The 15291-nt window shown below is 34.0% G+C and overlaps 1 protein-coding gene across 5 annotated transcripts in view; it reads right to left on the bottom strand.

Annotated features, from left to right (window-relative positions):
- The window catches only part of Ktn1 (kinectin 1), a 113497-nt gene that overhangs the window by 36793 nt on the left and 61413 nt on the right, over nt 1–15291 (bottom strand). For 4 of the 5 annotated variants that reach the window (XM_013155243.3, XM_063241026.1, XM_063241027.1 and 1 more), the window contains exons 11-18: nt 9336–9502; nt 8884–8952; nt 7026–7063; nt 6248–6338; nt 5866–5934; nt 5443–5480; nt 5211–5292; nt 4632–4700 (exon numbers count right to left, since the gene is read on the bottom strand). In XM_013155243.3, the coding sequence (XP_013010697.2) occupies nt 4632–4700; nt 5211–5292; nt 5443–5480; nt 5866–5934; nt 6248–6338; nt 7026–7063; nt 8884–8952; nt 9336–9502 (623 nt within the window). The remainder of the gene's footprint in view (nt 1–4631; nt 4701–5210; nt 5293–5442; nt 5481–5865; nt 5935–6247; nt 6339–7025; nt 7064–8883; nt 8953–9335; nt 9503–15291) is intronic. The other variant, XM_063241028.1, reaches the window with a different exon arrangement.

Here is a 15291-nt window from a genome sequence, read left to right as displayed (position 1 = left end):
TCACTAAAAAGGAAAGTTCATGCTAGTATCAATTGGAGAATTTTATGCCAATATCTTGTACTCTTGAGTAACTACTTTGAAGATGACAATATGTAATACATTTCTTCTTGGTATTCTCCTATTATTCTGTTATGAAATTGTTTTACCCTTTTCCCACTATAATTAGCAAGACAATAGTCAACCGAAGAAAGGAACTACATAATGGACACAGAAAAAGAAGTATTCGGGGTTGACAATTACTCATTATCAACCTTGATTTAAGGATAAGACAGCTTGCTTCGCTAAGATTATACTACTCCTTATATACTTCTTTGCTTTCAACAGCATGTCTAAAAAGTGCTTATAAACTGCAGAATCAATATAAACACTTTCTTTTTAAAGAGCTTTAAAACCTGACCTGTAAGCTAAGCCTCTCTGGCCCTTCCTGTAGCATACTCGAATATACACACACCCAATGCTCATCATTTATTGCTGTCTGAAAACGGGGCTCTCTCCTCAGCTCAGTGGCTTGACAAAATAATTTTGGAGTCTTTCTATTTGAACATTCTCTTTGCCGATCCCCTCTACATACAACCTTTTCATGCAAATAAAATTAATTTTCCCATTGTCAAATTAAAGTTTTAGGATTTCACTTCTGTATTTCTGTATTCCCGATCTTCAATGCCTAAGTTTAGGTCCTCAGATTTACTTGTTTGCCTCAAATGTCACAATAACCTATTTTTCCACCTCTAGTTCTTATGAGTTCCAAGGGACACAGGAATGGGAAAAAGCACTCCACCATCAGAAAGGAGATGGTTCATGCCAAAAGTCCACTGAATCAAATTAGTAGTACTGTAAAAAACAAACCACATTGAAAGTTTAGAAAGCTTACATGAAGATGGTGCTGGTTCATTTTTATTTTTGCTGAGTGCCATCTCATTAATTCCAACTTACCTAGGTATTAAATATTTAATTGTATCATACTTTTAGTCCTACCTGCGTCTCTTTTTCATAAACTCACAATACTTCATTATTGGTAGGGTGATCTAAAATATTAGACAAAATCCATTCTTATAACACACTTCACTGTTACCTTCATGATCCTTACACAGCAAACAAAGTCCTTCGTAATTAGACTCAGTCTTGCCATATACTGCCGTAACTTTGAATAAGTGTTGCCACAGCCTGGACTGTCCTTAGATGTCTCACCCATTTGTAGTCATTTTTCAAAATCAGGTTCCACTGCTACTTTGTAGTCTCTGCTTCTTCAGATAAAATACATTACCCCAGCCCCTAATCCTGGAGAGTTTCTGTGTTATGTATTTTTCTCCACATTATGCCATATTGTGAGGGGTGGAATCAAGTTTCATTTATCTCCACAGCCTTAACATATATGTGAGTACCTAGTATATATCCAACCAGTATTTGATGAACTGAATTTCCTTTAGTGAAGATACAGTTTAATACATATTCTTTGTCTTCAGTTCATTAAATATTCAACTGCATAAATGGATACAGCTTAGCATCTATCCAACATTTTATATTTTTCTTTATGTTTTATTGGTCTAATCCAACTCTGTTATTTCTTCCTTAGATGATTTTCAAATGTGTATTACAGAATAAGGAAATTTTCTTCAAAAAAACAAAAAACCAACTAGGAAGTAGGGCAAAGAAAAAAAAAATCATAGTTTTTACTTTATAAACTTAACTAAAATCCAATGAGAATCTTAAAAATCCAATGAGACAAGAAAAAAGAAGTCATGATCCTTCTCCACTAAAAAGCAAGGATGTATCTCCTGCCTTGAAATGTTTTAATTTATTCTGGATACACAGATCTTAGTAAATGATTATCTGTATTATCTGATTGCTTGCAAACCTATAAAAAAAAATGGAGCCTTCCCTTTAGTGTCTAAACAGACTACTTTACCTGGTTCTCAGTATCACTCTGCTTCCTACACCTTAAGAAACCACAACAACTTGGCACCATCACTGGCTTCTACTTAAATATGCTCAACCCCTTCCTCAGGGCAAAAATCCACATAGTAAGAAGACTGTGAGTTTACATAACTCAACTGTTCACCTCTCAACTGTCATTTGGAATTCTGATTGCTAGGATAGGAAAGGGTTAAAAAACTGGGAATAAAAATACTAAAATTATACTAATCTTTATTTCTTCTTTTCTATTAATCCCAATACAAAACAATCAGAAAAGGAAAAAAAAAAATTTCAGTCTTCCAAAACTATAACGTCATGATATCTGAATTATTTTTTTAAATCTTCAGAACCAGAAGAACATTAAGAATTAAACTCTAGGTGCTGGGGATTTAGCTCAGCGGCATAAGCACCTGCCTTGCAAGCAGGCAGTTGTGAGTTCAATCCCTGGTGCCGATTTAAAAAAAAAAAAAAAAAAAAAAAAGAATTTAACTCTAAGAATGAGCTTCCCCTCTTGTAAATAAATCCAAAACCCATGTAATTTTGTTCTAAGAATATATAAAAAACTTCCATTTTATACTTAAAGTTGTCATTTTAACGGAACATTTGTGTACAGGAACATGAGAATATATAAAAGATTGACTCAATAAGATCAAAATAAGAGAATTCTCTTAAAAATTCATTGCACAGATTTAAGGACTTTTATATGTAAGACTTAAAATGTAAGAATGTCAATTTCTTCAACACATAATTTTAAAGGAAAAAGAAAATAATAGTTTTACTCATGTAACAACAGACAATACTGGTTTCAGCAAACAACAGAAGTTAAAATATTTTCAAAGATTTAAATTTTCTACTTAAATACAGGTAGTATTTTTCATACTGGACTACTAGAATTCTAGGACAGATTCAGTAATTTCTAGGCATGTATTTTACTGGTTGATTTTACAAAGTTTAAAAACTTACACTGAAACAAACATTTCAAAATCCCTAGTAACTACTACCAGAAAGCACATTGGCTTTCCTAGGTAAGAAGAAAACTACCTGTGCTACCTAATCCAAGTCACTAATGTATTTGCCAAGTGATATTTCAATACTAAAAATCTGAAACACTGCCAAATGAACTATAATCAGATACTACAAGAAATATCTGATTTCAGAGATGGTAAGTAGGGGGAAGGAGCTTTTTAACTGAAGGAAGGAATGTCATTATCTTTCATCAGATATACCACAACAAAGGGAAAGAAGAGTAAAGATTTAAAAGATTTAAATACCATTTAAACTAAATGTTCTTTCAACATTTTTATTCATTCCCTTTAGTTTTCAAGGGTAAAGCATACATAAAGTATTTAGCATTATGCAAAACAATGTCATAAGGGAAGGGGAATGAATGATTTATTTCTTGACAAGTAAACAGACATTAACAAATATTTCCAGCAACACAACTACGTAATTCAAGACTTGCATAAATGTGAATTTTAAAAGAAGCACCCACATCTGCTAAGGAAGTGCTACCATTCGCTACGGCTTACATTTTAGATTTCAAGAAAAACATATTGCAAAAACATATTGGTAGAAAAACTTGGAAAGCTTTCTGGGCTAATGTATCCTCTAGGATTGAGTTTCTAGAGTAGTTTTTAAAACTGTAATTGGAAGAGGTATATAGGAAGAAAAGTATGAAGACAACATTTAAGAAAAGCCATAGAGGAAACACTATTAGGCACTAATTCATGGAGCATTGCTTATTCAAAATTGCTATAGTTTAACAGTTTACTACAAATACAGAAATAAGAGTAGTGTCAGGGAACTCTGATGAGATGGATCAATATACTCTACAAGAAAGTAATGAACACTTAGATGTCTACCACATGCAAAACACTGTGCTTCCCATTTAAATCTAATGAACTTATAATACAATGGTACCCTGGCACTTGTCATTAATTGTTAAGGAACGTGTGATGAGTACCAAACAAATAGTACTGGCCAGAAACGGTAGCGAGTCATGAGGTAATCAGCACTAACAAGTTCTGGGTTGTATATGGGAGTACCAAGCAAACAATTACTGGTACAGAATTCTTTAGTCAAAAATGCAAGTACCAAGTATGGTGTTTTAAAGCAGTAGAGCATGAGTGTGTAAGTATAATCTTCATGTAAAGGATTTGGAATGAAAGGTATCAGCAATGTTAAGTATTATCTGTACCACTTTGCTTCTAAGTGCTGGTAACATGTTTCAAATCCATTCTTTTTTTTTTTTTTTTTTTTAAGAAGAAACACCTGAGGTGTCAAAAGTGTAAGAAGGCCTGTCAGTATTATTCTTTATTTATTTACTTATTTTTTGCAAAGATCTTCGAAGCACAGTAGCGTTCACATCATCACAAGGAAGTACTTTTTATTTAGAACCCCTTTCATTAAGCACGAGGTTTTGAAGAGAAATGTCATGAGGAGATGCACTTACCTGTGAGTGAGGCTGCACAGTTAGACTGGCTGTAAAATAGGAGCCAGATCTTATTATATGTCCACTATTTCTACTTTAAAATTCATGAAAAAGTCAGGCGTAGTGGCACATGACTATAATCTCAGCACTCGGAAGACTGAGGCAGGAGGATCATTGCAAGTTCAAAAGCAGCCTAGGTTACAAAGTGAGCTTTTAGACCTGCCTGAAGTGCACAGTGAAACCCTGTCTCCAAAAGACCAAAAAAAAGATTCATTAAAAGTCTTACCTGTTCAGAAATAAGAGTCTGTAGCCTTTGAATTTCTAATTTTAATGCTTTGTTTTGGTCATTTACAATCTGAAAGAAAAAAAATTTAATTTACTATGACTTTTTTTAAAAGGAAAAAACAACAAAAGCAATCCTGATTTTTTTCTAATCAAACTCATTATTTTAAGTGCTCAAAAGTAACAGATGAATTACACATACTGACTTAAGAATTCACATTTGTTTCAGTACAGATGTGCCCTGGCAACAGATACACAAACTGGGTTGGTCATGACCAGACACTAACACTATGGCAATAGCAGAGATAAACAGCAATAGTCATAAATATAAACACCAGGTGAAAACTGTCGAGATCAAGTTGAGGCAAAGTAAATCCCAAAAGTTTATTAGAAGACCAGGTAAGTCAAAATCTACACAGAAAGTCTATGACAAAAATCATTATTTGCGTAAGTGTTCAAATAAACTACAGAATCACTACTTCAATGTGATTTCATATAAAAAATAGTATTCCTCATACATTATAACTGAAAATCACATAAACTAATTCTAAGAAAGCTGAGGTGTTCAAGCTTAACCACATACCTTAAATTCCTCCATTCTGTTTGAAATTTCACACTGTAACTTATCTTCAAGCAATCTTATTTTATCATCCTTAACATGAATACTATGAGAAAAAAGCATCAATTAAAATACTTCTTGTATTCCGATAATTTAAACTATGTGTTCAACCATCAATTTTAACTAGCAACGTTTTCTGCAGCAATTATACTTGAACATAAATTTATAAATGCTTGTGTACAAGTGTTTCAATCACCTTTTCTGTATCTTTTCCAATTCATGTGCTGCAGCAGCCTGTTAGAAATAAAATGAAAATTTATCATTTTTCATGAAGCACTCTAAACTTTTACTTACTTTTATATTTCCATATACATGGAGTAAGGTTACAGCAATGTCATACATGTCTATAATGTTCACAGGTCAACTTTTGTATTCTAATAAAATTCTGCACTATTTAGATTAAATGGCAAAAGACATCTCAGAAATACTCCATCAAATCAAACATAACTTCAACATGAAACAGTAATAATCTAGGTAGGTTGTAAAGAGGTTTACAACAGATCACAGAGCCAAATACAATTGTATTTACTGTTTACGTGAATAGAACTGGGGCTCAAAATATTAATAAAAATGAAAATAAATTGAAATTCTCAAATACAAAAAAGGAATAAAGATCTACCTGCTCATTTGCCAGAGCCTGTAATTTCTGCACCTCAGCTTTTAATAAGAAATTCATATTCTGTATATCCTGGATCAATAAAACAGAGTCCTATATCAGAACATTTAAAGTAACTTGAGATAATGTAACTAACATCTTAGCAAAATCATCAATTCTTGATATTTAGCATATTACTCAAATTATTGTAAATAGCATGTGAGAAAAGCCCTTTGACTTTTTCCTCATATACAGCTAAAGAAAATTTTATAGTTTAGAAAAGAGAAAGGCATTTTTCAAACAATTCTAGAGTATTTTCCATTTTTCATACAAACTCACACTGATTAGACATTGTAATTCAGTGTTGGGCCCTTCAAAATACTGCAGCTATATAAGAATTACTGACCTTAAGTTCCTCCTCTTTACTTGTTAAATGATCATGTTCACTTGCTAGAGAATCTTCAGTCTGTTTTATCTGCTTATCCTTTTCTGCAATCCTTCAGAAGAAAATTGCATAATCAAAATTTATAAGTCACATCACATACCAAAGGATTAAAAACCTTAAATAGGGTCATTGTTAAGCAGTTTCTCATATAATAATATGCTCCATTTCTATAATCTCTTTTCAGTTTACTAATAACTATCTTATAATTACTGTAACTCCTTAACATATACATATATATCCCTAATTTTAAAATTCACACTCAAGTAAGTGAATTAATTGTTGAGGTTCACAAGTCTGCCAGTGTTAAAAACAGATTTCATTTCAGGTTCTCTGAACTCAAGTAACCCAAATCTATGTAAAATTATACAAACCAAAACACAGAGTATTGTTTTGAGTACATTACCACACAGCTAGATATAGAATAGCTAAAACTACATATTAGTCATAAAAATTAATTTATTTCCAGTATTCTTAAAACACAGTCATCTCTTCTAGGTAACTGCCAAAATTCAGAGTAAAAACCACCACTCATTTTATGATGAAAAAGTTAAGACAAAAAATTTAATGGTTAGGGACCCAACACACAAGAGGGGGTAAAAAGAGTAAATATTGCTCCAAATCTAGTTTGGAATACTTTCCAAACAGGTAAGAATATAGAGTCAATCCTTTATATGCTTCTACGAGGTTATTAGTTAGTGGTGACTATACAATCAAGACAAGTTTGGAAAGGTAGGCTTACACTTTATGTAATTCTTCTGCTAGAACTGAGGCGGAGGTCTGAGAAAGAAAAACATGACACCATTTAAGAGATAGCTTAAAAGCTGTACAATAGTCATTATAAGAGTTTTAAGAGAAGGTAGTACATTCAGAGTTTTTAACATGTGCTAAGTGTTCAACACAGAGCAGCTATCATGCTGAAAGCATGTTTGATCATGTATCATGAGATATACAGGGTAAAACAATCTGACAGAACTGAAAATTGTATAACTGACAAGGAACAAATAAGAAAAATAGTCCCAATGGCAAGCCTTATCGCTGTGCTTCACTTATTGAGCAGCAACTTTCAATATAACCTGCCTTCGGATTACAGTAACTAATGTGGTAATATTCATGTTCATCTTTACTTTTTAAGTATTCAAAGCATTCTTAGATAGTTAATTTCTGATACATTTTCTACAGCTACCTGTCAGCTGATAATTAAAGGTTTCAATCCAATTTGAGCTGATATTTCACACACACATACACACATACAGCCTCTTTCCTTCCACTAAACAGTTCTTCACTAATTGGAGAACATGGTTTCTAGAAAGAAAGCAATCTGAAATAAGTATGTTTACATGCTTTGGGAATTTAAACTTGTGTGAACCCTAAAAGCAAGTTTTTAATGTTAAAACTATTTTTCACACAGAAAACTCAGACTTTTAAATCAACACTTTTGGACTGGGGTTGTAGCTCACTGGGGTAAGTGCCTGCCTGATAAGCACAAGGACCTGAGTTTGATTCCCAGAATCAAAACAAAATAAAAAAAAAAAAAAAAAGAAAAGAAAAGCTTTAAATGAATACCTTTTGCTACAAACAACTTACAGAATTGTTGAGCTGAAACTTACAGTACATATATTTTGGAAATGCACTTTGTTTATTTTTTTTACTTTTAAGAGAATAAAACCAAACAAAATAGAAGAGAGTCAATCAAAACATAACAGTGAACATGATATAGGACTTCAAAACAAGGTAACAGGAGATAAACAACGGCTACCATAATGTCTCTTGTTATCTTTAAAGTACATAATAAAAACAAACAAAACAAAACAATTAAAATCGAAACAAACAATAAGAGCAATATAAGGCTTCAAAACAAGATAAGAGGAAATCAACAATGTCCTTCATGTTGTTATCATTTATATTTTAAGGTCTACTTACCAATTATGGTAGAACAATATTGTCAAAAATACAGATTTTACAATACCAGTTTAAAAACTTTCAAACACCATTAACTACATCGAAGTGTAAATTTCAAACTGATTCTTTTGTGAACATATTCTGAAAGCTATAGTTAACATACTTGTGGATCCATGATGTTTTCCATGACTAGTCATTAGTGGTCTAAATACTTTTAATAAATAAACCACTATCATAGACACTGTCCAATTTCTCCCATTTTGTGACAGGAATGGTGGTGTATTTTCCTGAGAAGAGCTTTCTAATCCCTCCTGTTCACTTAGTTGGATTTGAATTTCATTAGTGTTTTCCCACAGCAGTACATATAATCATCAGTGTTCAGCCCTCAGGATCATCACTTATTAATTCAATAACTAGTCTCCCAACTACTAAACAGTGCACTGCACTCAACAGGCACTCAGATGACTATCTACATGGCTCACAAGCTATTGTTATTATTATTATTATTATTATTTTTTAAGACAGGGTCTCACTATGCAGATTAGGCTGGCCTTGAACTGATAAGTAGCTGAGGCTGGCTTCAAACTTGCAGCCATCGTTCTGCCTCAGTCTTTTGAATGCTGGGATTACAGGTATACACCACCATGCCCCACTTCACAAGCTTTCATTAATGACAAGCAAGAAGAAAGCACTATTACCTGGGCTGCTATCTGGGAATGAAATTGCTGAATTTGTGCTTTCAAGGCCTCATTCTGCTCCAAAATATCCTTTCATGATGAGCAAAGAAAAGGGAAGAAAGTATGGTATGAAATATCCCAACATACATAAATACCAGGACTTTTAGGTTCTGTTTATCTTTAAAAAGGCACTCTTAGATTCCAAAAGGCATTATTTGAAACAATGATTAGACATTCTATTCTAAGTTAATTTAAAAGTTGAAATTTAAGGAAATATTTTACTGTTTCTACACTATAAGGAGCCTAATACCATGGTTAAGCAGATCTTCTAACACAACATACTATGATATATGCTCAAACATTAAGTTATAACTACTCACTGCAACTCCAGATTTAGGATAAGGTATACTTTCCTCTCTTTTAGACACACATATCTGACTCTCTATTGTTTCAAAATAAGGAAAAACAGATACCTGAACTTGCATTTGAAGAGACTCTTCTTTGTTCACCCATTTTTGCTCTGATTCCATTAACTGCATTAATCTTTGCTCCAACTGTTGTTTTGATACCAAAGTATCTGTCAGTTTACTATGTAGACTCTGTACTTCATTTTCTTTGGCCACAAATTTATTCTGTAAATCTGCAACAGAATACTATATTTTACAAAGGTCTAACGCAAAGGATGCCATGAGCATCTTTAGCATTGAGCATTAGCTCTACAAAATTCCCTTGAGGCTAGGCATGATGGCATATGCCTCTAATCCCAGCACTGCGGAGTCTGACACAGAAGAAACATAGCAAACTCTAGACCAGCCTGGGCTAAAAGTGAGCATGAGGCCAGCCTGAACTGCAGTGAGACCTTGTCTCAAAAACACCAAAATAAATAAAAATCAAAAAAGTTCCCTTGAATCTCTCCCACTTCTCTCACTTCAAATTTCTACAGTAGCCTGTGCTGAGTATAATCTAGCACTTGCCACATCATATTGATACCTGTGTCCTAAACTGAGCATTTTGAAACCAGAGATTGCCTACATCTAGCTCTGTATTCAAAGCTTGGCACCAGTGTATACTGAATAAATGCTAACTGAACAGTACAGACATTTTAAAAAACTGTTACATCATTTCTTTAAAGCAGTGGTGCGAACCTATGGCACGCCTATTATTTTTCTCTTATGACAAAGGATGTTAATATGTTGTTATTTTTTCCTAAGCTAAAACCTAAGTATCCAGATTTAATTGCAGTGTTGGCACTGTGCAATAAATAAATGGGAGACTGCCAACTCAGAAGGCAGAATAAAACATGTTGGAGAGGTCTGGACAGGAGATGAATCCTCTCGACCCAGGAAGAAATTAAAGGGAAAAGAGCTCGTCAAACATGCAGTTCCCAGACTACTATTGGAGGAGCTATGATTAGATGCTACAGTGCAATCTCCAGATGCCCGAACTCCTGCCGCTGTGACTTGCTGGAGCCACGGTCATGCTGAAGTCAGAGCCTGGCGAGCCCAATGGAGAACAGAGCCAGCAAGGGACCTGCACTGACCCATGGTGAGTGCTGAGAACAAGACCCTCCCATGGGAAAGGGGCAACCAACTGGACATATTGGAATTGGTCAGGACAGGCAAGAACAAGGAACAGCAGTGACTTTAGTTGGTTGTTCCCTTGCCAGACAAGATTGGTGGGATCTGCTTGGCCTGGGTCATGCCTTTGGCTGGGACCCAGTAAGTCCTCCCAAACCAATTCTGTATGTGCAGCACACAATAACACAGTGAAGGCACCCGGCAGGTTGACTGACCCGGAGGGGAGGGACCAGCATACTCTGTCCCTGTTTGCACCTCAATGACCAACAGCAAACTGGAGAGGGCAGAAATCCCTAGCCAGTGTGGTTCAGAAGAATCATAATCAACAAGGAAAGAGGCTGGGACCTCCTCTATACTCCTGTATGGAAGAAACCAGAAACAGGACAAAAGAAAGAAACAAGAAAAAGTCTCCAGCCCCCAGCCCTGGGAACATTGATCTAGGACAGGTAAACACAAGAGATTGAGGGCAGCAAACATGCAATATCAGACACAGCATCAGTGGACATAAAGAGGTATCTTTGGGACCTCATACACAAGCTCAAAAGTGAAATATTTAATCAAGTAAAGCAAGACATAACTAGATTAATAAAAGAAATGCTAAGCACTTCTCAAGACACAGATGGAAGAATGGAGGAACACACAAAAAAGGAGAGAAACGTTTGATGAAGAATATAAAGAAAACAGAATACATGAAGCAGGTTCAAAGAGATTACCAGGAAATAAAAGACTCCACTGAAAGCTGGCAAAACTGTTCTAAAGAAACTATGAGGGGCTGGGGGTTTAGCTCAGCGGCATAAGCGCCTGCCTTGAAAGCAGGCAGTTGTGAGTTCGATCCCCGGTACCAATGAAAAGGAAAAAGACAAAAAAAACACAACAACAACTTGAAGGCAGGTTTTTAATGTGTGATCATGAAAGGAAAGATCTCTTAAAAATAACAAGGAAACGGGCAGTAACAATACAAAGGTTAGAAGACAACAAGAAGATCTATAACTTAAGAATAAAAAATGTGAATGAAGAAGCAGGAATAAAAACAAAGGAAATTCACATAAATAATTAAGGAAAACTTCCCAAGCATAGGAAAAAGAAATGATATTCAGATGTATGAGGCATACAGAACTCCAGCCACCTACAACCAGAACAGAGCTACACCCAGACATATAATAATCAAGATCCCAGAAATTCAATATAAGAACAGAATATTAAAAGCCTTCAGAGAAAAGAAAAAGAACACATATAAAGGAAAACCCACCAAAATCGTGGCAGAATTCTTGACACAGTCCATCAAATCAAGAAGAGTTTGGAGCAAAGTATTTCAAGCCCTGAAAGAAAATAACCTCCAGCCCAGATTGATGTATCCTGCAAAGTGTCTCTAGAAATTAATGGAAAAACAAGATGCTTCCAAGACAAAGAGGAACTGGAGGAATTGACAACAACCAATCCAACCTTACAGAGAATACTGAAGGACATTCTAGAGAGAGAAAAAGAAGTACTACGATTTCAGGAAAAGTGGCAGAGAGGCCTCAATGAGTGAGGCAGAAAGTGGAATGAAGGAGAAAAGCAGACAAACAAGGGCAGAAAAAAACAGCATAGCAGAAATGAGGCAGAGAAGGTTGGCTATAGTCTCATATAGATGGCCTTGATACACACACACAAAAAAGAAACACAGGCAGAGTAGATCAGGAGGTAGGGTCCACTGAGATGCTCTGTATACGAAATATAATTAATCTGAAAAAGGATTTGTGGACTGAAAATCAAATATGAGAAAACTACGCTCTATGTTTTCAGGGAACCAGAGATTAATTGGGGCAACTTGACCAGCAACTACAGATAGGTTGGAAAGAAAGGCTTTTTTAAGTAAAGGAATACAACTTGAAATTAAGTGCAGGAGTGAGAAGGTCTGGAACCACTTAGGTAAATAGCAGGTTGCCTCCCCCAATCTAAAAACTGAGGGAATTGGTGGAACCCAAAATTCACAGTGCACTCTGTGGGAGTGAAAGGGGAGGAACAGTCTAAAAAAAGAAAGCAGAGGTTATTGTTAAAAGTGTACCAGGATTTGAAACCCACATTACTCACACTGCTCCGTCTAGATAGATTACATTATATTCCAGTTTGTCTACTTGCACTAGATTTGAGGGCACAGACCGTTATCACCAAAATAGCAGGATATAGTACAGTACTCATACTTGATTTCCTATTAACTTAATCTGAAGCCCTGTATATCTTATACTGTTTTACCATGACTGATCTTAGTTGAATCTGGTTTGTTAGACTGCTGTTTGGTATCAACAGATTTTATTTCACATCTGTTATGATTGATAGTATCAAGTCTCAGAGTATAGGCAACTACAATGAAGATGACGAGATTCACTAGGATACCCATTTTGGCTTGATTATTATCTGCTTTTGAAGTTTTATACTATCTACAATGTTTTGTTTTTATTAATATTGTTATGTACTGCTATATTCAATTACACTATGCCTGATGATATAGACAATTCTATTGAAGATAACAAGACACAACATAGTAACCATTGTGGAACACCTTGTACTGTGATTTTATATGACTTTTTCATTTCATGTTTTTATAGGAATATATTTTGTTTTGTCTTGCTTTGTTTCTCCCTCTAATACAGAAATGATAAAAATACATGTAGAGACTTACGCATGCACAGAACCTATAAACAGTTTATAAGAACTGATTATACAATGCATGATGAAATGAACTACTACTTTGAAGAAAAAAAGACACTTTAGTACTCAGTGTATCCCATAGCGTCATGATGTGAAATCCAGTAATACTATTATTCTTTGTTCAGAGTGATTTTAGCCTGTTTTGTTTTGTTTAATCTTAACGTACATGAAGTATGGACAGCTATTTTGAATAGAATGAGAGACATAATGACAGTCATTGTTGACTTCCCTGCTTTCTGATCTTGAAGACCTAAAATGCCTTCTCATCTTGTTCAGATTAGTTCTATACTATGTTGTTTCATGTGAATTCTCTGTAGGTGACGATATGGTCAACTATTTGAAAGAAAACAGACAGCATGACAGATAGTGCAGATCTCTGATTGTCTTGCTTTGAAATTTATGTCTCTCACATTACTTTATTATGTTTTGCTGAGATCAATTTTACCCTCTTTAAAATAAAATTTAAAATAAATAAAGTTCTGGGTTGCAATTTGGGCACTTGACTCGAAAAGGTTCACCATCACAGCTTTAAAGCATACACTAATAAAAAAATGTTAAAAAAAAGTAATATATTAACAATCTGAGAAACTGAGCTTATGAGTTCTGTCTGTACTTAGTAACCTTTATGCAATTATAAAATCATTGTGAAATTAAAAGCCCATTTTTAAAAAAAGAAAGTATTCTTTAGTTCCCCAACATATTGTTAAAAAGATATTTCAGTAATATTTCTTGTCTAATTTCCTGAAGTCTGCTACCTGGAAATACTCTATAAAATGCCACACAGAAAGATGCTAGAAAAAAAAAATCTATTATCTAAAGGCTGAGAAATATATTTAAAATAATGGGTAACTTCTTATTCTGCTTCTCTTCTCAGATATAACTCCAAAAAGAACTGAGAAGCAAATGTAACTATCTAATTCTATCACAATAAATTAAAAGAAAGTAAATATAAAAATAACCACTATCTCAGCAGAGGAAAAGGGAAAGTAATCCAGAAGAAAGGCTAACAAGATATAACACGTTATTATGAGAGCTGCCTTCCTGTCCCACACTATAAACAAGTCCAAAATGGCATTCAAATAGGAGGAGGAGAAGCCAAGGGTAGAAAGACAATGTGGGGACAAAAAGAAAAGGTATATATGCAAGCATTCTTTAAGAAAGGTAAAATATAGGACACTAGTAACAATATAACTCAAAAGAGAATTCTTAATAATTAAACATATAATGGTCATTTTTTTTAAATTAAATTACTTTATTTGTTAATATTAAGAAGAAAAGGTAAAGCAAATTTTCACAACAAAATAATGAAAAAGTAACCATTGTTGATAAATTACACATCATTATCTTTAGTCACTCAAGTACAAAATATGGCCATAAAAATTTCTTCAATCAATATTAGCACAACCTTTCCTATTCAGTGAACTAAGTGACACTAATAGTATAACTAACTTGCATTTTTTTCTTTTCTCTTCTATCCTTTTTCTTTTCCCCTATCTTAGTTTCTTCTTTTTATTGAACAGTTTCCTCCCATTTCACAGCGACTATTGTATATTTTGAACCTTATGGTTTCACATGTCACTGTAGTGTGATGTTTTTCAATCCTTCTGGGAAGATACACAGAAGGAGAATACCTGGGTTGAATGGGATAATGGTCATATTTTAACACTCAGAGGAGCATGTTTCTTATCAACAATAAACAATAAAGGTTAAAATGCCAAATTAATATCTTTACAATTCTGTGGAAGAACCGACTAAAGAGGATAATAGAAAACAGGACAGGCAGAATTATCAGTAAAATGGCCATATTACCTAAAGCAATCTATCAATTTAATGCAATTTCTATTAAAACACCAACATTCTACACAGAACTGGGGGAAAAATATCCTAAAAGTTATATGGAACAAGATGAGAAAATATTACTGTTTCATGTAAACTACTTGAAACAGTAATATTTTCATTTTTTTTCCTTTAAAACACAGGAAATTAGTCTCAATAACAAAAAATAAAATTAAGAGCTAAGGAAACAAAAGGGAAAAACTACAGAGAAGGAAAAAACTCCAATGGTACATTCTTCAGCCTACAATTTATTGCTTCGGACAAAAATATGAAGAACAAAATAAACAATACATAATAGGAAAATAGTACTTCAAATGACAACAGA

Source organism: Cavia porcellus, unplaced genomic scaffold, assembly GCF_034190915.1.
Source record: "Cavia porcellus strain 051 isolate PalLab524CR breed Dunkin Hartley unplaced genomic scaffold, mCavPor4.1 scaffold_31, whole genome shotgun sequence".
Taxonomy (NCBI): domain Eukaryota; kingdom Metazoa; phylum Chordata; class Mammalia; order Rodentia; family Caviidae; genus Cavia; species Cavia porcellus.
Note: the sequence above shows the minus strand (reverse complement) of the source record. Positions and strands in the feature narration are given on the sequence as shown.